At 40.5% G+C, this 22809-nt stretch overlaps 2 protein-coding genes across 3 annotated transcripts in view; one reads left to right on the forward strand and one right to left on the reverse strand.

Annotated features, from left to right (window-relative positions):
- The first annotated feature begins 2333 nt into the window (after positions 1–2333).
- spata22 (spermatogenesis associated 22) lies at positions 2334–6638 on the forward strand. Of its 2 annotated transcripts, none has more exons than XM_026181155.2 (8): positions 2334–2394; positions 2694–2771; positions 3033–3170; positions 3387–3576; positions 3868–4237; positions 4347–4467; positions 4567–4664; positions 5349–6638. In XM_026181155.2, exons 2-8 carry the CDS (start codon positions 2732–2734, stop codon positions 5538–5540), a joined length of 1149 nt encoding a protein of 382 aa, XP_026036940.2. In that variant the 5' UTR covers positions 2334–2394; positions 2694–2731; the 3' UTR covers positions 5541–6638. The 2 variants fall into 2 exon arrangements, with proteins under 2 accessions (XP_026036940.2, XP_026036939.2); XM_026181154.2 differs by having other exon boundaries at positions 2353–2497.
- The window catches only part of lhfpl7 (LHFPL tetraspan subfamily member 7), a 125548-nt gene continuing 108706 nt past the window's right edge, over positions 5968–22809 (reverse strand). The window contains exon 3 of the mRNA XM_026181156.2: positions 5968–8363. Coding sequence (XP_026036941.1) covers positions 8137–8363 — 227 coding nt within the window. The 3' untranslated portion in view covers positions 5968–8136. The remainder of the gene's footprint in view (positions 8364–22809) is intronic.

Consider the following 22809-nt stretch of genomic DNA (forward strand, 5'->3'; position numbering starts at 1 on the left):
TGTAAGCTCTTCCATAAAGAGACCAAAACCTATTTCTTTCTTTCTTGTTTAATTTGTTGCTCTGTGTTTTTTTTTAATCCATAACCTTTTAGAAACAGGATTTTACAATAGGGAACTAGATAGAGGTTTTTTGCCCTTATTCATTATAAACTGTGGGGTTCTGAATTCATCAGCAACAGTATTATATTATCCTAGTAAACATGTATGAACAAATCCCAGTAAATATTTCATTTCCAATTGCTTTTAAACATTTGCACTGTCACTGTCTCTATGGAATCCCAGAAAAAATCATTTCACCTCTGCTGAAATGATTAGGATTTTTTTTCTCACCTGGAATAAAGTCTCAACTTCACAAATTATCTGTTGATCAAAGAGTTTCTCAATGGATCAAGAGGACGTGGAAGACATTCTGAATAGACCATCGGTGCTGCTGTTGCTATGGATTCACAAAGCCAGAAAAGTCAAAACATAGAAGCCAAGATCAAAAGGTGGCCTTCGAACTCACAGCACATTGAGCCTCAGGCACTACACAAAACCAAGAGCAGAGATGGCACTGCTTTAAACCTTTGCCCGCGTCTTTTCTTCTGCACTCACCCCAAGATGGCCTCATTTTCATTTGATTTTCATCTCCTGAAACACCACCAGGACTGATAGCATCCACATTTCACCATGACAAAGACTTTAGCAAATGAGGCGAAGCTTATAACGCAAATTTTACATTCCAGTTCTTTGGATTTGGGTAAGGATGAGAAATCCATGTTTTCCTGTGGTAAACAGCACACTAAGAGAAATGAATGACAGCTGTGTGTGGAAGTAGGTTTAAAAAGTAACACAGGAAGCCCGCTGGCTGTTAGTTTGCTCTTTGTCTCACTCCCCCATCTACTGGAAGACAGGGGTAAACAGATTGCTGTTATCACACAAATACACACACATCCTACTGTTTCTGTCTCCGCTTGTGTGAAATGCTAATCATGTTATAATCTGCATGTTTATTTCCCTTCACTGAGTCGTGACTTGCTTTATATTCCACTGCAGTCATGTTCTGCACATCCAGAATTCAGTCATATTCATCTTTTGTTGTGAGGATAATAATGTTGCAACTATTGTGATCTTAACAACATGAATGTAAAATTTCACTTTGCTTAAAGGACAAAACACCTGCAGTCATCATATTGCTGTTATAGTTTCCTAATGAATGTGCAGTAATGTAATTTATGTCTGTAGAGGTAATACAAGTTGGTTAAATAAAGGCCAGCCTGACAGCCTAAAGGTCAGTTTTTATCTAGGTCAAATTAAACTTTGATTCCTATTTATTGTTAATGATTGACAACAATTATAGTGCATAAATGTGAACTTTTGAAGCTTCTGAAGCAAAACATAACAGAAAAACTTTGCTTTTTAATCATTGCTGCAAATATTCTAATTTATCATTATATTATTATTTATCATTATGGGTATAATAACACATAACATGTGCACCAGGTGACGGCCAAATAACTATTAAAATATCACCTGTTTTTATTAGAATTATTTTTAACCTGGAATTTAAAAATTATGTCACGTGCAGTTGTGGTCGGAAGATACACTCATGAATGTGATAATAGCTTTGCACGTTTAATGATTTCTTAGAACTGTTTTTCCAGAGTGGAATTATTCCACTACATACATCTTTAATGACTTTAAATTTAATTAATTTAACAAATTCTACCAATTTTGCCAAGAATTATGGTTAAAAATTCAGTCAGAATTATGACAGATGGTTGATGACAGCTATCAAACCTTTCACCCATATCAGGGTGGGTGTATTCTTGTATTTGAGCCTGTATGTACACATTTGAACCAGTGTGTATTAGAAAAAAATCCCCCAAAAAATTAGAACTTAAAACTTTTTAAAGTCATTAAAAAAGGGATGCTGGAAAAAGAACAGTTCAAAGAAAGGATTAAAAACCACAAATTACCATGACATTCATGACCTTTCCTGATTGCATCTAAAATTCTGACCACAGCTAATACATGTATAATCATTTTGAATACAATATTACCAAAAAAGGGCTACAGTGCTTAACACAAGAAAGATTCCCGGTTTAAGGAGGAATACAAACCCCCTGGGAGGGTTGCATCGGAAATGACATTCGGTGTAAAATAAAAATATCTGATATGAAATATGTGGATCCATCCACTGTGGCGACCTCTTGTGTATAAGAGAACAGCCAAAAGCAGATGATCAAAAAACATCACAAACAAAAGGTAATAGCTCACAAATAATATAGATGTCACGGTAATTATTTTTGACCAGCTGTGTTTTCCGTTATTTCAGGCTGTTTACAAAGTCCAAGCTTGCGTATAGACCGTGAAGGCATCACCTGTCACCGTAGAGTTTTGGCGCTTTCAGAGGTGCTGAATTTTCACTTCTGTTGTCTTCCTTTTTTTTGTAATACTTTGTCAAGTTTTCGCCAACAAAGACCTGGTCATTTATGTAGAATCTTCACAGAAAACGGTTTGGTTCTGTAAAAGCACGACACTTTGAACTTTCAGGCAGTAACTGTATGACTAGCTTAGCTTATTAGCTAGTGAGCCAGAGCAAGATAAATTAGCTTAGCTTACTACTTTCCAAGTTAGTTAACCTCCAGCGCTACACAGAAAACCAAGCTTAAGGTCTTTTTCTTTTACCTTTGTTTTCCCTGCTTAAAAAGTCCTGCCAGTTAAATAAACTTCAATCTAAGCAAGTACAATGAAGAGACAGGAAAACCAGGCGGCCAGGCCTACATCAGGTTGGTAAAAAATAAATAAATAATAACTTCACAGTCTGCAAACCAGTGTATTCACCTCCACCTCATAGTCATTGATTTCTTTGACTCCAGCCAGGTTGTGTGATAGAGCGTTTGTGTATGGATAAGTGTAGCAAGCTGTGGAGTTTATCTGTACACAGTTAAATAGGTTAAATAATGAACAGTCAGTGAGTATGTGGTGTCATTAAGCATCATGATTCGCTGTGGTTCGTTCACTTGTCTTTCCTCTGCCGTTTTCTCCAGGCTGCCTCTCTGTGCCGCTCTTTAACCAGAAGAAACGAAACAGGGTTCCTTTGACAGCTCTTCCCTCTGAGAATGAATTCTTTTCCCACAGCGAGTACACACCAAACACCAGCTCAGCCATATCTCACAATCCAGCAGGTGAACTGTTCATTCTCTAAGCTTCTGCTTTATTTCTGACACTAGATGTCAGTGTATCCACAGAAAAATTAAACATGCTTTTAGGTATGCTTGAGTTTACATGTTTTTAGAACATTGGTTAGCATTGTAAAGTCATTTATATAACCCTTCACATCTACAGACAGAAGCTGTTGTTTGTTGTGATAGTTTACCTATGAGAATTGACCTTTTGTTTAGGTGCCTTTGGGTGTTACCAGGTCTCAGGTTCCCCTTCTGGTGTCTCTCAAAGCCAACAGTGGAACAGACAAAGCAACTCACAGTCTGCTCCAGCCCAGCAGTATGGCAGCAACAGACCTGCCCCTGGACCTGCCCCTTCAACTAGAGCCTATGGACCCATACCTCATCCATACAAAGCTAAAGAGAAAAGGTGTCGTTAACTGATCATGTAGCGTCTCTCTTTTCTTATAGCTCATGTATGTAGACTGCTAAAATATACCCACATGGTATTTAACTGGATGAATTGGTCTGTGATAATGACATGTGGAAAAGTTTTCAGAACCATCATTGCACTTCAAGGTTCTTGTTTAAGCTGTGATTTTATAGGCACTTAAATTAGTGCCTAGATGACAGAGACCAAAGAAATTCAAATGTTATCTTTTTAAAAGTTTAAAGCATGTCATGGGACTACTGTTTGTTGAATGCTGGGCTTTCATTTCAGCTCAGTGATGGGACAATCCAGCAACGCACTGGGACAGCAGGATTCCAGCTCTGTCATCAATTTCAGACAGAGCACATATCAGGGCCCTCGCAGTAGCGAGAGTGGACAAAGCCAGCCAGTGCCCCATACAGGGTTATCTCAGATGGGCCGGAAGTCATCTTATGGAACACCTAGTTTCACGCATCAGTATTCCCAGCAGTCTAGAGCTCTTCCTCCTCCAGTTCCACCACCCAGGAGGCAGTCTCCTAATGCTCCGGAGCCACAGAAGAACGCCTGGAAATTTACAAACAGCTTTGAGCCACTGAGATCCCCTTTTGAGGTTAAAATGAGCTCAAATCCACAAAACACTCTGCGACTAACTCCAACTCAGGTAGAAATTTATACAAAAAAATGATATGTTTATGACAGGTAGCCACAAGTTTCAATTAATGTTTAATGCACTTTTGCTGAACCATGCAACATTTGTGTGTGTTGAGCAGGCAGCATTTCCAGTGAAACCAGCCACCGAGCACTCACTGAGGATCCTGACTGCAGTTATTGATGGCATGAGGCACTGGAGTCAGTTTAAAGACAAAGTGCCTTATTTATTTGAGATATTCGGTGAGCTGATTTGTTATCCCAGCTGTGCTCTCACTGGTTTTATTTTTATTTTTTTGAAGAAAAACACCATTAATCTGACAGGCTTCACTTCCCCCTCAGCTACTCTAGACTCTGCGGTCACAGTTGGTCGCTACGGAGCAAAGAACTTCCTCCTGAGAGATGGGAAGGAGGTTGTGCAGTGTGTCTTTTATGAAAATGTGAGTCGGGGAAAAAAATTCAAACAAATGTGGCTTGAATGTAAAATGAGTTTTACAGGGACAGTATGGTTCACAATACAGAAAAGGAAAGTAAAGCCTCTTTCATGGTCAGTTGCAACTTACTGCAACTTTAAAATTTAACATACTAACTGAGTCTTTCTCACTATGTGATGGTGGACTGTCTGGAAATGACCTTATGACCCTTCACAGATTGATGGGCAGCAACAATTGTTTCTCTAAAATCACTGCTGTGTGGCAACACACATCTGAATGGACAAACCTGCAAACTGCCAAAACGTCTGCTCTCACATACTGATGATCCATTGATCAAATCCATTTGATTATCAGCACTGGCTGCTACTTGCACTCTTAATTCCTTTGAAACAGTATTGGTGCACTTTCCACAAACTACTCCTGCATTTTATCTTAGTCTTCATCAAAAAGTGTAATATGTCAAGTGTTACTTTTTATCTGGGGTTGGATTTATCTGATTTTAGGATCTAATAGAGATCAGATATATAAAAATCTTAGAAATGAAAGAGGTTGTACTTTCTTTTTCAAAAAAGTGCATACAAGTACATAATCTTTACAAAGGCTTTTACATGTGCTGAAACCAGTTTGAAATGTTTAAACTATTGCCAAAAATGAAACAGCACTGACTCATTTTTGACTCTGGTCCAACAGGAGCAGGTACTGCCCCGCCTGATCCGAGGTCAGGTCCATCGGTGTGTGGGTAACTATGACCGCAGTAAAGATGTCCTGATGTGTGTGTCTGTGAGGCCGGCTCTGCCTTCAGAGCTGAGAAATGCTCAGGAAGCTGTCAAAACCTGTGATGCAGAAATGCGGGCACTGGTCAAATCACTCAGTGAAGTCTGAGCAGAAAAGCAGCAGCTGCAGAGCATACCAGTGTTCGGGTGTATGCAGGAGCCAAGCTCAGTGCTGTGTTCTCTAATTGGTTTTAGCTGCAAGCCCAAGTAGTTTTAACACTTAAACTGTTGAAGTTTTTGACCTGTAGAGGGTGCTGTTTCCATTCACTTGTATTTTATAACAGCTGAGCTCATGCTTGTGTTCATGTTGTTTTGCGTTTATCCCTAAATAAAAAAATAATAATTTAACCAAAACCTAACCGGAAAGTAAAACCTCTCTTATTTTTTTTTTTTATAACTTACGAAATATTTTTATTACAAAGAAAATTCACAAAACAGCAGAACATTGTTTAGAGGTTAATTCAGGTAAAAGCAGACATGATGAGGTAATATCTCAAAATATATCTTTGAAAAACGGGGCAGTTAGGAATAACATGTGATATCAAGTACAGTTAGTTTATTTACAGTCAAACATCACAATGGAAAAAAACAAGAAATTCTACTCTAGCAAAAACAGTTTCACCAGTGCCGAGACTTTACACACAACGGTTCAACAAAGAGGGGAATAAGTCCAGTGCAGTCACGCCAGTCATTCCCACACAGTCGAGCACAGTATAAGGTCCAATACAATACCAACAGATGGCTCCTGATCTTTTGAATATGGCAACAAAATCACAGTAATTTTCTTCATGTCTTTACGGGAACCCAAATTTGGGAATTATTTCAAAAGTTGAATCCATTATCAAACTCCAACCCAATATTAAACACGAATACGCACAAACACCCACTAGAAAAGGGAGTCTAGCTTGATGAAGCTGGCAGTGTACGGGGACAGGATGCGGAGAAATGTTGTCCTTGCAACATGACAGAAATGGTGCCAACGCTTAAAAGGAGGAATGGATTGATAAAAACACACCAACACATTAGCTTATTTAAGGGAGGGAATTATTTTAAGCCACGTTTTCACATGAGCTCTGCAGAGATAACCAAAGTTCAGTTTGTACAGCTCCCTCCTCCACCACTCAAAATTTATTTTAAATCACATAATACAAGGATGCCAGGAATTAATCTGTTAGCTGCATGTCACAACCTCTTAATACAGCAATTCAAGTGATTTATCGCTTCCAGATAATTGGCAAAAACGTCTCAGGGCATAAGTACACTGCTTTTCCTTTTTTTTCCTCCCCTCCCTCTTCTCTCTCTTATTATCTCCAAGGATTCAGTGACATCTTTTTTTTCCACCAGAACATTTTCTCAAGTTAATGAGATCATACTGCATCAAGTACAGGAGTAACGCTGTGAGGGGGGAAAAAATTAGAATAAGAAATAACATCAGACAACAGGATCCAACATTTTTCAGCAGAAAAAAGATGATTACCTGATAATCGTATTAAACACTTGTCTTGGTTATGTTAAAAGGCACAAGTTGGTCAGATCATGTTTAAAATCTAGATCAGTCCCACCGTTGACGAAGCCCATCTTATCATGCATCTTTAGAGACAATTCCTGCACGGCCTTGCCTTTTGCAATCATTTTGTTCCTGAATTAAAATGTTTTCGTTTTTGTGTGTTGTAAGACGGAACAAAACGAGCGAGTTACATTACACGAAATAGATCTGAGGGGAAAAACATTAACAAAAAGGGATGCAGTATCTTATCTTTTTTTTTTTTTATCACAACACCATTCTGAAACAGCTACTCGTTAGTCATCACGAGTCGCCTCTTTGAAGAGACAGTTTTCCATTCGTCCTCACAGCAGGTCTGGTGCTGTGTGTTTTGTCCTGTTCTTTGCAGCAGCTACTAGAAAGCGATGTCTTCGAAAGCTGTGACGTCTCCTCGTCACCCACTGGTTCGCTAGCCTGGTCATAAAAACCGGGAGGCAGAAAAAGTCTGAGGAGAAAAAAAAATCCTTCAAAGCCTCAGCGTTCTCTCATTAAAGTGTTGTTCTGAAAGCTCAAACATCAGCTCGGTTAAATCCACAACGTATTTACAGTCTAAACACCCAGACACGCAGGTCCTGACGTGTGGATTTTTTTCACTTGATTGATCATGTTGGCTCTGTTTTCAAAATGTAATGTTTCTGAAAACCTCTTAGTGAAATATTATTCGATTGCTTGAGTTATACCGCCCCTTATTTTCATGCTTCCAGTCTGCATTGGAATGTTACATACTGTACGCTGACTTGTTTCTTACCATAAAAAAAAGAAAGGAAAGGAAATCCTAATATTTTTCATATTTGTTATGTTTGCAGTCATTTTCTCAGTTTCATCAGTCTTTGCATCTTCTGACTGCTTCATCTCCAAACCTGCCGGGAAGAAAACAGATGTGTCGAAGTGGAAAACACTAATCGTAACCGCAGAGTATTGTTACAGCAGAAAACTTCCCGTTTAAATTGACTGGATTAATAACGAAGAGATGCAGGAAGACGGTTTGTTTTCTTGTTTCTGCCGTCAGCTTTAGTTCTTGCTCAGAGGGGGCTTCCCAAGCAGCATCGTCTTTAAAACAAAAAAAACAACAACAAAAAAACACGATGCAGGTGTCTTCGTGGGACATTAAGCCCAGATTAGAGAGGATCGTCAGGAAGAGGAGAAGAAAAACAAGACATAACTATAAGAGCGTGGGCAGCGGGGTAGGGGACAGCTGCTCCTTCGGTGCATATTTAGCAAAAAAGGGCAAGAAGACGGTGAGCATGACTCCCACTATAGCCAGCATGTAGCCCCAGCCGATCTGGCACTCGCCAGCGTAGTAGATGTCAGAGTCTCCGCAGAAGGACCGGACCAGTGTGGAGTTCAGGCCGAAAGGGTACACCAGCAGTCCGGTCGCCATGATGAACACTGCAAAGAAGATACAGGACAAAACGCGTGAGACGGTGTACACTGCCTTATGAAGACTTGTGGAGCAAAGATTTAACACAAATGCATATGAAAAGCATGCCGATTTATGAATGTTTTCAATTTTAAAGGGGACCTGCTGTGCTTTTCCTTATTTTCTGTCATGCACACACTGTTGGTAAATGCAGATTCAAATAATGAGGTCAGCATATGTACATTTAATCTCTGTTAGCTGAAAGCTCAGGCTTCAGACTGCTCTAAACTCTTTGTTTCAGATGGTTTTCCCACTCTTGGCTTTGTGTGGAGTCGGCAAGTATGCATGTCGCCAACATGGTCGGTTCAGGTGCACGCAGAAGCCCCACCCACCTGCTGTTCAAACCTTCAGTTCAGAGCAGCGATTTGCAAACGTTTTACTGCATGGCCCACTTTTGGCTCAGACACACCAGAATCGTCCTTGCAACTATGTAAAATTGGAGTTTATTAAGTGTCCAGATGCCACAACACCCTCAACCTCTGGGTGATGATCACTTTTGATTGCAAGCGACTGTATATTTCACCTGTTAGGAGGCAACCGGTCTTCAACTGCGGTCCGACTCAGACTAACTACAGTCCCTCTTAGTCAGATTATTTTGATTATTTTAACATTGAGGATGATTTTGAACTGTTAGTCATGCAAAACTACAGACTCAAAAGTATAAAAATGTAGGAAATATTTTATATATAAAATCTCACTAAGAAAAAGATGTAGCCCTGCAACAGACTGGCAACCTGTCCAGGGTGTACAACACCTTTCACTCTATGGCTCTGTTCAACCCTAAACTGGTTAAAATGGATGGAGAGAATAGCTGTTTGTTTCTGACATCCCGATGGCTGCACATGGCATTGTATTGTTTGTGCACTTGTATGCCAAATGGGAACCACTTGGTGGCAGTAGAGATTTTACAGAAACAGTCTCTCTGTGATTCAAGTGTGCAATTTAGCTACTTCATCAGTGCTGAAGTGCCTCCATTTGCAGTAAGATTTTTGATTTGTTGCCATATGCTGCATATATAAAACTGAATCATGAGCTTGGACAGCTTTAAAAGTCCAACAGTGGCAGAACAGAGCTTTTAATGTATTGAACAACAAAAGCACAGATGACCTGTAATTGACCAAACCTTCCAGTGAGAAATGATTCATGTGTCCTTAGATCAGTTTGCACTCCTCGCTGTAAAGCTGTGGCGCTCCTTAATAAACAAAACTGTCCCCTTCTGCACTTTTGTGATGGTCAGCTTTCCGGCGACACTATCCTCGGCAGCAATGCAGCCAGAGAGTGGCTCACTTTTACAAATTGAGTCAAGTCTCCTAGCTCGTGCTGCCAAGCAGTTATCGACTGTGCTATGGGCTATCACTGCTGCTCTTAGTCATTCTGAGTGCCCACTGCATTTCCATTACAATTCCAGGTGTCATAGTTGTTTCAGGTTTGGAGCACTGGGTTACAGGAAAAGCTTGGATTTCTCAAAGTGGGTAGCTTTCTAGAAAGCTACAGCAAACATTTCTTTTATTACGCCAAATTGATTTTAGGAGATGTCAGTTTTTCTGCTTTCAAGGGCAGCAGTTTCATGGTCAGCGGGAAACAATGCTCATACGAGAGCTACAATGCAGGAGCTGTATGAGTATCAAATCGATGCTTTGTGTGGGCAGCAAACAGTTGCCATCAACAAGGATGAGGAGGGAGGAAGCTTGCAGTGATGCTTTAGTTGCACACTGGGGACTCTGGGAATGACTGTTGTGGAGGGGAAAAAAAACATCAGAACGATGAGAAGGAATCACAAAGAAGGGAGCATGAACAGGTCAAGGCGAGCTATCTCCTGAGTGTGGTTTGTCAAGCATCCCGTTGTCCCTCTCTCTCGGAGCTCAGCCGTCCCAGCTCCCCATGTGTTATCTGTGGGGGCTCGACACCTCAAAGCTAATGACACTTTAATGACCTTCTTTATCAAAGTATTCTCAGCTTTTGTGGAAGAAACACAAAGACACACACGTGTGTGTTTGCAACCCAAGGCTGCTTCTCTACAGCGCTGAAAATGATGGCATTCAGAGCAAACCTGGACACAAAGCCAGGGTGGGTACGCGAACAACAGCACTGCCTGCATTTCAAAGGAATGAAATCCAGGAAGCAGCGTCGAGTAAGTATCAGGTGAGCAGAATGAGGGCTGGATTTTATCAATAAGACCAGGACAGAATGCGGCTAAGTGTCTGGATCAGATAAGCTGCAGCCTGGGCTGACTCCATCTCTGCGAGTTTTTAATGAGGGATGAGGAAAAAATCTGCCAAAAGAAAAAAGCAACTTAATTCAGAGAATAACTAAAAATGAATCAATTTGTCTTTTAAATCTAAAGCAAAGAGAACATCTTAAGAAGGGCTTCCAGCAATTTTACACATCAAAGTCTGTGTACAACTTTACGACTCCATATGTAAAAACAAGAGCTGGGAAAAGCTGGTAACTGAGAGGATACAAAGCCTCCTCAACTCGTACCTTGGACATAACTGAGCTTCTTAGAGCTTAGAGGCTTAGAGCTAAATTTGCTGCCAACACACACCAAAATCTCTCACCCCACCAGTTGCATTGTGGGTATTAAAGGCAGCAGGTTTTTGTCAGTGAAGAAGAATGGGATGCATTGAAAGCAGCGTCACTGTTTAATTCTTTGTTTTAATTCATTTCTAACCCAACTGCACAGACTGAACTCTATGCAGGGTGAATAATGTGGACTAATCATGTCTGTGTAAGAAAAATTACACAATCTTTTAGATTGCACTGCAGCGTGGAAGAGCTTAATTTCAAAGGGGTCTTACACGCCTCAGTGGTCTAATCCTATGAGGAATGGACAGTGTGATATAAGAACCTGACATGACACCATGATGGCTTGCAAAGAGGCCGAACATTTTCATTGCATGCACAACTAGGAAGCCTCCTTAACGTGGCAAACTGAACACATCTGAGCTGCTGGTATAATGAAGTAACAAAAAGCAATCGCATAAAAGCAGAAAACTGAAAACTCTCTTGTTATTTAGCTCAGATACAGGGATTTTAATGAGCTGTGCAATGTTGCCCTTGAGCTGTAAAAGGCCAACTTCATTCACCTCCTTGTACCCCCAAGTAGCAGACTGTTTACAATCAACCCATAGTCAGCATTTGTCGGAGCAGAAGATGGCATGGAAAGACCGGCTTAGCCAGGCCTTCTTTCCCAGGGAGAGGAATAAGAGTGAAGAGGCGTAGAGAGAGTGTGTCAGTCCCAATCAGATGAGTGCTGCTGAGTATGCGAGGCTATCATAATAACTCAGAGATGATGAGACAGTGAATCGTGGAAGGGCTTCAAGTCACTAATGTGTCCCAGTTTCATTGCAAACGTTCCAGAGAGACTCAAAAGAAGACCACGACAAACTTTAAAGGGTAAGATGGCAAAACTCCCACTCGCTGCATTCACTTTAACCAATTAGACCTTTGTCTTATTTCAAAGTACCGGTAACGAAAAAAAACCCCAAACACTCAAATCTGATATTTGGTTAGAAGCAGGTACTTCGCAACAAACCAGTGCTTATTATTGTCCCATTCATAATGCTGCCCTTCAGAATACTTGCACTCATATTTGTCTTTTCTTTAAATAAAAAAAAAAGAAGAAGAAGAAGAACGAAAGGAAAAAGTGTCCTTGGAAAACTCCGTGCGTTCTGTTTCTCATGACTGCCAACTTGCCTGACTCTTCACTTCATTAGCTTTGAAGTGGGTGCAGAATTCAGACAGAGGGAGTAAAATAACGATTAGGAGAAGCCAAAGCAGCCAGAAGCATCGCAGAGCACTACACTTCATTGTTCCTGAAATCTGGCCTGGTTTCACAGGTAGCTACAAGGCTGCGGAGGCCTTTGTGTAGACTAATAAACAGCAAATACCTTTATGTGCATTCTTCTTTTTTTCCCTATGAAGGTTTGTGTGTGTGTGTCTACAGCAAAGGTAGCTGTAGATGAGGGAAACAAAATTAAATAAAACAGATCAGAACGTATTGTACTGCCATACAAAGATTCGGTATAGCTTCTACCAACTAAATGAACTAAATTAACCTTGAATCTCTTTCTCAGTGGTGTAGCGAGAAATGGAAAGCTGCTCCCAGGGACGGTGAAACAGGTTCACAGCGGTGCGAATGAGAGAAAGAGATTGAATGGGATTGTGGGGCAGGAAGGTGTGTGATAACCTGGCACCCAACCGTGACACTGAATCAGTTTCATCACAGACCCCTAACACAGAAATCACTGGCTTAGTTCATATGCCATATTTACGCGTGGATGCCTGAGTTCAGCAGATGAAATACGAAATCTACTATTGTCAGAAAATGTCAGAAAAATCCAATATGCCGTAGTCCCAGACATTCATACACACTGCATCTAATGTAGCATTATTCAATTTTATTCTTCCCAAGATACAGCTAATAAAAATCCAGCTCTGTGACTTCAAACTCCTTTTCATTACAATACAAAAGGTCTGTGCTTTGGATCAAACTGCATTGCCACTGTTTGCTTACTTTCATAACTTTATTAGCAATGGGAAGGGCTGAATTAAACACAACAGGAAATGGGTGGCTCTACTGTGGATGGAGCGCTCAAGCTTTGCTGTGGTGTCACGTGCGTGTTCCCTCTGGCAAAAAACGACATAAAATAGAATATATTAAGTGCAGTGATTGTTTTCACCCGGGCCCAGGCGGAGAGACGTCTGTCTACAGTAGGAGTCCAGTAAAACCTGGTCAGCAGTAGCATTGTACTGAAGCTGTGATTCACTGTCTATATACATGGAATTGTTGCAATTACCTTAAGATCAAAGGGGATATGTGCAGTCATCAGCTTAGTTCATTAACATGCTGTCTTAGCGTGCACTTCTCCAGAAGTCAGGCGCTTTAAATTGTTTTCTAAAAAGAAATGAGGAAGAACAAGACACAGTTAAAAAAGAAGGCTAGGCCAGGCTATGCAATGTGGATTCAAGCCTCTCAGCCAGTAAAGAGGAAATGGAATACATTAGAATAGACTAATGTCCTCCTTATCTTCTCTGACCTACAAGCGGGACAGGCAGTCAGGTGGAGACCACCCGCTCCAGCGGGACGAGGGCAGTCAGACGTGTAAATACAAAAGCATTAAGAGAGTCACGCAGGCACCTTTGGGTGTCACCAGCACCCGCTGCTTCCTCTTCCTCTCCCGCTTCCCTAAAGAAACTTCTTATCTAGCTGCTGTCCAAACCGGGACGTTATCTGGCGCTACCGTTCACTTCAAAAGACACATGAAAGAAGTCACACATTAAGAGTGTGGCCTCGCATGCCCACAGGCCTGTTTGATGTCACATTAACTTGCAAGAAAAGAGGAGAAAAGAGGGTGAAAAGGAGACATTTTTCATTTTTGTCATGTTCTGAATTTTTTTTCCAAGTAAAGTTGCGGGAAAAAGAATCTTGATTTGCTGACACACGGCTCATTTGTTTGCCTAGTGGCAGAAAAAGATTAGAACTGTTGCTGTAGTAACTTCCCCTGCTGTGGTGGTCATCGTATTTCTCCCTCTTTTCTTCTTACACAGTTTTCCATCATTAGAAAGAATGAGCTGATCTCTGTCTGGTCCCATGTAGAAACAGCAGCCCAGATGTGATCAGGCATACCGATGTAAATGAAATACCGTACTGATATACAAGCAACAGCCCAGACCAGTAAACACTGTGACCCACATACACACCCTTACGCAGAGTATATACTATTATGTATAGATGTTAGGATGTACGAAAATATTAGTTTAAGCGGGATAATGTAGGCACAGTTTGTATTGGCTGGAAATGTGTGGCCCACAATAAAAGCTTAACAAAGGGCAGTGCAGAAGTGTTGCGCATCTCTAGGAAATTGCCTTTTCACTAGCTGCACACAAGGAGTATTTCCATTTCCCCTCCTATTTACAGAGAATAGAGATGGAGATAGATAATTTCTATTCTCTCTCACACACAGAGGACACACTTTTCCTCTCCCAAAAGGAAGTAGAAGGCTGTCGAACACATGGATGTGACTGTGCATTAAAGAGAAACCACAGAGAGTCGAGTGTGTGGTGTGTCATGGCCTTCCTGTTGATCTGTGTTTATTGTAATCCTTACTTCTTAGAGCTGTACTACCAAACAAGTTCACCACAGTGAGGCTTTCATTGCATTAGCTGGCATTAGCTGGTCTTACAGCGACAGTTAACAACTTTCTCTGTTAAGCTGCGATTTCTGCTTCAGGTCGTGTGCGCGCTGACATAAAAATGGGTGCTTTGCTCCTCTTTTGCATGCATTGATCCCCATAAGTGACGCTGGCTCCAATCAGAGATGTTATTGGCTGATGATGATGATGATGATAAAAAGGTATAAAGAACATCAAAAACAAATTTGAAATGCAACACTGTAGCAAAAACGATGAGAGATCAATGCTGCAGAAAATGGCACAGAGCGGTAAAATTAAGATTTCAAGTAAACTATTTTATCACTGAGTGTGCTCTCAGTGCTGCTGCTTCTTTCTAAGGTGGCGTGCACGTTACAGATCTGAAACTTTACACTGGATACATTGTAACATGTAACTGTCCCACAGCCATAGCCCGCATCTCCTATTTCATCAATAAAGGAGACGTGGAAAACGGTTTAATTTGTCAGCAGCTCAAAGTGAAATTAATTAGATTTATTAAATGGGTATTCTTTACATGTGCTCTGTTTTCTAGTAACTGCAATTCCAGCAGTGTAAAAGATATTTAGCAGCAGATTAGAATCAAGTATAACAACATTTGATACATTTCCTAAATCACTAGATTAATACACACGCATTCCCCTGACAATGCAGTTCTAGTAAGGTACAGCATAACAGCCTGCACATATAAAACATATTCCCCTAGCACAGGATCTTTATCACACTTAAACTCTGCTGTTAATAAAAGAATCTGTGAAAATGTGGCTCTTCCAAACAATTTTAATCTGCTACCAATCAGCACAAGATTCTTTTTCTCAGCTGGGAAATCTACAACATAGCCACAAACCCTCTGAAGGCCTACGACATAACATGTGCGCCTTCCTAGAACTGTAACTACATGTGTTGTTGACGCAGGCTGCAACTGATTGGTCTGTTTGCAGTAATGCAGATTCTTCCTGTGCATTTCCACAGTTTATTCATTTATCCGTGAGAGAATTATACACTTTATTACCTCAATATTCAGAATAATAACCATAGTATCAATATGGGGACTTCTAAATGGACTCATTCCTGGAAGATGATTGCCTAAACTATATGAATAATTTAGTATTGTACAATAATAGTGGGGGAATGTACAAATACTCTTTGAGAAATTGTCTTTATTTTCTTTCTGTGAGTAAATAAAGTACCCTTTTCCCCACTTAACCTCTCTGCCAATCAATTTCCATTTTATCTGCACTTGGGTCCACTTCTTTTGTCTCATTGCACTTTGAGTTGATATTTGGAAGCGTATACAGACTAACACAGATGCTCCACCACAGCGTTACGTACACTATCTAAACGTGCATGAAGTCTTCTCCATTATTTTGCCCCCTCGGTGAGCTCAAGGTGACGAATTGTAGCGAGGAAGATGAAAGTTTGGGAGTTGTTGGAAGTCGAACTGTGCCAGCAATGAATCTCCAGGTAGTCAGCTGGGACCTGGCGAAGCGTGGGCATAAACAGCAGGGACTCCATCCTAATGTGATGAGCTGTGCTCTAGTCTGCACACAGCCACGTTGATAATTAAGCTCAGTGAGCCTCTGGGAAATTATGCTAATGATGTTCCTCCAACTACCTACATATCTTGAAATGTTTGGCTTAAGGTGATCAGAGCGGCGAGTAAAAAAAACGCAACTCTCTAATAAATGTTTCTGAAACAGGTTGAGACAGAGAGGAAAAGAGGGCAGTGACAGAAGATGAGATGAGCGGTTGCCATTTTGTTTAAGACTTTATTTTGTTTAAGCAGAAAAGAATTATAGTTCACAAAGAAGGGGAAGAAATAAAGGGATGCAGTGCTGGAAAGGACATTTTCAGCTAGACCTGTGATTTACTCAGAGGCAACACCCAGAACAAAGTGAAGCAAGAAGAAAGCAAATGGTACCTTTAAAACCAAAAGCTGCCACTTTTCACAAAAAATGATTAAAACATAAGTAAGGGAAGGGAATCGGTTCGCTTGGTACAGCTTGATTTTTAGTTGCCACACAGAGGTGAGACAAATCTCTCTTTGAATGTCTTGAGGAGATATACCTGTCAGAGTACGTGTGAAAGAGAGTTTTTAAAGAGCAAACTAAACCATTTTTACTGGAAATTGTCTACAATTGTCACTGGAGGCAAAAACCTGTTGACCTTGAGAGCTGCACAAAAAGAAAAAACAGTGGGAGCGCAAAGGCAGAGAAAGCAGACGAGGAAATAAAATACAGGGAGTTGGGAGAGATTAGCTGGGCAATAAAATAGCTTCTGCTATCTTTAGAGTGAGCAGGCCTGCCTGTGTACTGGTCAATCCCAGCCCAGTAATGGGGCTCTTTATCACTGAGCCATTCAGTCTCTGCTGCGAGCTCGAGACTGCAGAGGTGGTTCAAGCCCTCTAACCGCAATGTATCTGGGCATGTAAATATTTTGTTGGAACTCATAGAGACTTAAAGATTCTGACATGTTCAAGCATTATGCAACTTGGAGATAATGTTAGATGATTAGGTGACGCTTTCAATATCTGTGGGATACTGTGCATCGCATTAAATATAAGACATCACTGCTTTGTACTGATACTACATTCTATCCATCCATTTTCTTAAGAGGTTACCTAACTTAGGGTCACGGGTTGCTCCATCTGCTCACTCTGGCTTAAAGGTGGGCATTATGTGTATTTCCATCCATCCATCCACCGATCCATTTACTTTCTTCACTTATCTAATTCAGGGTTGCAAAGGGGCTGGAACCTATCGCAGCTGTGATAGGGCAAGAGTCGGGGTACACCCTGAACAGGCCGCCAGTCTGTCAGAGCTAACATAGAAAGACAGGCAACCATTCAGACTCACATTCACACCTATGGTCAATTCAGAATCACAACTTAACCTAACCCCATGAACTGTTATTCATAATCTGTATTAACATTTCTTATCTTATACTGGGCCTTGGTGCAGCCCTTCAGTTAATCCTCTGAAAGCTATTTTAGAACCCCTCCTCTGTTTGTGATTGGTTGCCCATCACAAACAGAAGGTCTAAACAGCAGGTGTGTGCCTGAGATAAGCACACGAGGCCCCGTCTTGCTGACATCCTACAGGCCAATAGTAGGACAAAGCTGTCTGAAATCAAGTGAGAGTGATCTGAAGTCTGAGCTTTTAGATCAGGAGGGTTAGTTGTACACACGTGCATTTATGGGGGTAGTGTCAAATATTGCATCTTTTCAGGTATTTTTTCTTTTTGTTGTATTTTGTTTTCAATTTTGGGATTGCTGTAGAAATTTGTTGTTGTTGTTTTGAATGTGAAAATATAATTCAGTGTGGGTGTCTCACATTTCTCTCACTCACAGCAGTAATCACCTCACTGTTGCCAACTTTGTCACAAGTATGATAAATTTCATAGCCACTTAGCCATTTGTATTTTTATTAAAAGAAGAATAGCAAAAAAAAAAAAAATCTGGACAGTGCTGCTTTACAACTGAACTCTCAAAAGGACATCTCACACAATTTCCTTGTTTGTGTACAAACTTGTCAAAAAACATTGTTGTGGTTTTTATTTCTTCCTCTGAACCAGCAGTGAGACAAAAAGGAGGATATATGTGTCTTACATCTTTCTCTCTGAGCGAACATTCAAAATAAAGCATTTGTCAGCCAATCTGGTGGTTAGAAAATTTGCTGTTGATTACCACCAAACCCCCCTGAGCCCGGTAAATGGTATTCAGGACAGAACTATAATTATCTGTTCCTTGAGAAAGCAAATAGACATACTTCTGAAAACAAAGAACAATTTTTTTGAGAGGCTTGATTCGTCTTAGTAGTAAAGATGAATCAAATATCTGCTAAAAACATATTAGTGGCCGAATAACTGGAGGGAAAAAGCACCATTACTGTTAAGTTTTGCAAAACAAAGATAAAGTAAATTAAAGCCAAGAAAGAAAGAATCAAATGCTTAAAAAAAAACCCCACAAACAAACAAACATACGAACAAAAAAAAAAACCTGACAGCCGGGCAGCAATTTCTTCCACAGCCTCCAAACAAAGACCATTTCCAGCATGTGTCTCTGAGCTCCCAGTGCATGCCGAACCATTTGAACTCATGCTTATGACTGCAAATCTTCATCCTGGGAGCACTGTAGCGATGACACACGAATCTCACACACTGCACCCAATCTATCATCTTAATTACTTCCATTTCCATATTGCCATCTATTTTTTTATGTGGCAAATGAATTTATACGTCAGACAAATTGCTTGTCCTTGACTTGCTTATCAGTTATGTGGCAACCCATGGCGCACATGGGGCCATGTCAGCGGATGAGCTAACCAAACGTAATCCATCGCTCAATCCATCCATGCCACCTTGCAGATTGGGTATGCACAGGAGACAAAGTACCTCAAGAGTGTGGTGGGGAAAATAAATAATAATAATGCAAGAGATAAAGTGGTGATTGGATTGAAGACATTAATCAACTATGAAAGGTTGTGTTTAACAGGAGGAATAAGTCATTTAAGAAACAATGGACTATCTAACGAAACCTGAAGCTATGTCCCTGCGCTAGGCTGTTAAAGGTGATGTCTGTATGTGTGCGCGCGTATGTATATGCCTGTGTGTCTGACATTAGCCCAGTGATTGTGTTGACAGTCTCTAAGCCCTAAGCGAGACGTCTCCTGGGCTCAGTAACTGCCTCAGGTTCAACAGTGAATGTCAGCGGTGAATGCTAGAATGACCCTGTGACATTAGTAGGTACACTGCATAGCCAGCTCAGCTGTCAAGCCACAGTTCACGTCTGTGGGCCACGGTGATAAAATGAAAGGTTGAACACAACACACCACAATGACTTGAATGCCATTTGTAAAAATAAAGTTTTCGGTTACTAACTGTGAAACCGGGTGAACTTTACATGACCGCAAAAGAACAAAACAGATGAGACACACAAAACAACCACAGAGACAAAATAACAAAGAAACTAAACAGCTAGATGCACAGAGAAGAACTACAAAGACATAGAAAATGTCAGCAGAGAGATGCAAAACAATCACATAGAGGGACTCAACAAACACATGGAAACAAATTAGTTATAAAGAGACACAACATGAGAACAGAGAGAAGCAAAACATCCAAAACAGCTAAATGTAAAGATGCAAAACAACAAAAAGAAAGACAAAAGACACAGAAAACTATCAGATATGCGAAAGACGCACAGATAGACAAAACAACTAGAAAGAGAGGTAAAGCAAGCAGATGCAGACAGAAAATTCAATAGAATTTTATATCTCACCAAATCACAACAACAGTGGCCTCAAAGCAGTTTATACTGTAAGATAAAGACCCTACAACCATACAGAGAAAACCCCAGCAATCTCCTTATGAGTAAGCATTTGGCAACAGTGGGGAGGGAAAACTCTCTTTTAACAAGAAGAAACCTCTGACAGAACCAGGTTCAGGGAGGGGTTGAGGGGTTCAACGATTTTTTTTTGCGATTAGTCGACTAATCAGATCATCATCCATTGGACGTAAAACGTACAGCTTATTGCACCAGCAGCATCTGCTCTTATATAACTATCATTAGCTTACAGCTTTAAGTGTTTAAGGTCTGTGCTAACTAAAAATAAAGACAAGATGATAGTTTATTAAATTTTAATGAAATCTGCAGATTGTTTCGGTGAAGTTTAATAAACTCAGCCGTCTGCTGCTTGCTATCTAAAATATAACAGGACACCGGAGTAAATTCTCGAGCATCTCACACTTCTGATAATCAGCTGTCTGCTTGACGTTTATTCAGCTGTGTAAAAACTATAACTTTAATCTCAGCCAAACCGATTTACTCAGGAACAAATAAAATACTAAAACAAAAAGCCAAACAATAAAATTTTTAAGTTATCTAAGTGACTTATATATCATGTTTAACCTGAGTAGCGAAAGACAGCGGTGGGTTTGAAAATGATTTGCCGGGAGTCCGGTGTTCTCACCGGCTCTAGTGAGCCTTGCCCCCGGCTAGCTATCGAGCTGGTGGGTAACAGACGTCTCCGAAAATGTCGGAGCGCTTTTGAAAATATGTGGTGTCTTGATAAACTGAGCAGATATTTGAGGTTTACACAGCTACATTCTCGCCTGAAAATATGTTAAACGTTTATTTTGTGACCCAGAAAGAATAATAAGAGTAAAACTAACTAGCTGCCCCCATTGTTAGAAAATGAGCTGGGCACATAGCGGTGTCTGGGACACAGCTTCTTCTTCTTCGGGGTTTAACGGCAGCTGGCATCCTTGTACATGCAGTGCTGCCATCTTCTGTTTCAGTCCGTTATTACACTCTTAAATCCTACTACTTATTGCTGCGTCTTTTGTGATCTTACAAAGCTTCAAACGACGCGTCGACTAATAAATTAGTCGTCGACGATTTTGATAGTCGACGTAATCGTGACTAGCCGACTAATCGTGGCAGCCCTAAAAGTGATGCAAAAAAACAAAAAGGAAGACAACTAAAAAGACAGAGAAAACATCAGAGAGAAGAAAACGCTCACAGAGAGACAAAACAACAACAAAGAGAAGTAAAACAAACTGATGAAGACAAAATGACTACAAAGAAACAAAACTACAAAGACAGAAAATGACAACAGAGAGATGCAAAACAACCAAAAGAGGGTCAAAAGTTAAAAAACAAAACAGCTTGATATAAAGTGATGCAAAACCAAGAAAAAGAAAGAGAAAGCAAAGGCACAGGAAGTGTCGGAGCGATGCAAAACAACCTCATAGAGCAACGAGATAAATACATGCATAGAAAGGTAAAATAATATAAGAGATGCAAAACCATCATATATCGACAAAAATCACCACAAAGAGATTTAAAAACAACCACATATTTTTAAAAAAAGGATGTATATCTATTGTTAGCAAAGTTACAAACAGTCATTGGATGACTGTACCGGTGTATCTATTCAAACCTCACCACTAAGCAGCATCAAGGACAGTCGTTTAATTTTATTGTACTTCTTAACAAAAGCTTTTATTGACTCACTGGATCTCGTTGAATAAATGTATAGTATATTTTTACATAAACATGCATCCAGCCCATTTTTGTCAGACTACATTTTAGAACTCACAACCCCCCCACAGAACACCACAGATATAATGAAAAGTGCAAAGTGCATGAATTCATTAGGTGGAGTACGAACAGAGTACTTATTTTCCAATTGACTGCTGCACACATTTTTCAAATAGCAGAATGTATTTTAAATGACTTTCCTACGTCCTGGGGTTAGAGAGCTCGCTCTATGCATAGACGACCCAGCAACCCAAGTGAGAAAAAGTGAATTTAAAAAAAGAGAAAGTGCCACAGGAATTCACCTTTGTTGTGGAAATTAATGTTGCATCCACAGTCAGTTTTTTAAAAGTGTTGCCTTGGCAGCACGCGGTTTACTAAGGAGCCGAAAAGAGAAAGTGGATCAGTATGAATGTGATGTGCACAAGGATGCTGTAGACAAAAGAAAAGCAAGAGCCCTGCACCTGGGCCCAGTAACTATTTATGAGCTGCCATTAATCAGTTAGTGTGTGCGTTTTGAAATATAGCCTCTTTGTGTTGCTTGTGGATTCTGCACGTGGAAGTAATAAATGGGTGCTCCTGTGTATGATCTGTGTGTGTGTGTTTGTATTACTGCATGCACCTCTCTCCTTTTGTTGCTTTATTTCAATAGAAAAGAAGTAAAATAGGGGAAAAAAAAAGTTTTAACTACTACTGGCTATTTTATGCAATATTAAGGGGCTTTTACAGTGATGAAAATACTTTCTGTTCTGAGGATCAGTGAAAGCACAGTGCTGTCTGTTTAGCAGGTGGTATGTCGGCTGTGGAAGCTGTGTCTGCACAATCTATGTTTGGCCTTGGTGTGCAGAGACTAACTGAGTGAAACATAGCTGGTTGCAAAGCTCTAAAATATACTGATGTGTGCTTGTTTTTTGTATTTAAAACAAAAAGTTCAGTTAGGCTCAGCTTCGAGGCCGATGCCGCCTGTGCACACGGCTGAGGCAGGATGCTTTCTTCAGAGGAAGTGTCAGCCTCGCAGCACAGAGGAGGCCCGTGTCCTGCTCCATGGCACCGTCCTGGGTGATCATTATCTGACGATATATAGAAACCTTTATGAAGAGTGCAGGATACAGCTGGGTGTGTTTGATGGGGCGGCAGCAACATAATGAATCCCTACAGGAGACACGGGGGCCCTGCTGTGCTGCTGTAATGAAGCGCTGGCCTGCC

Source organism: Astatotilapia calliptera, chromosome 10 (assembly GCF_964374335.1).
Source record: "Astatotilapia calliptera chromosome 10, fAstCal68.1, whole genome shotgun sequence".
NCBI lineage: Eukaryota > Metazoa > Chordata > Actinopteri > Cichliformes > Cichlidae > Astatotilapia > Astatotilapia calliptera.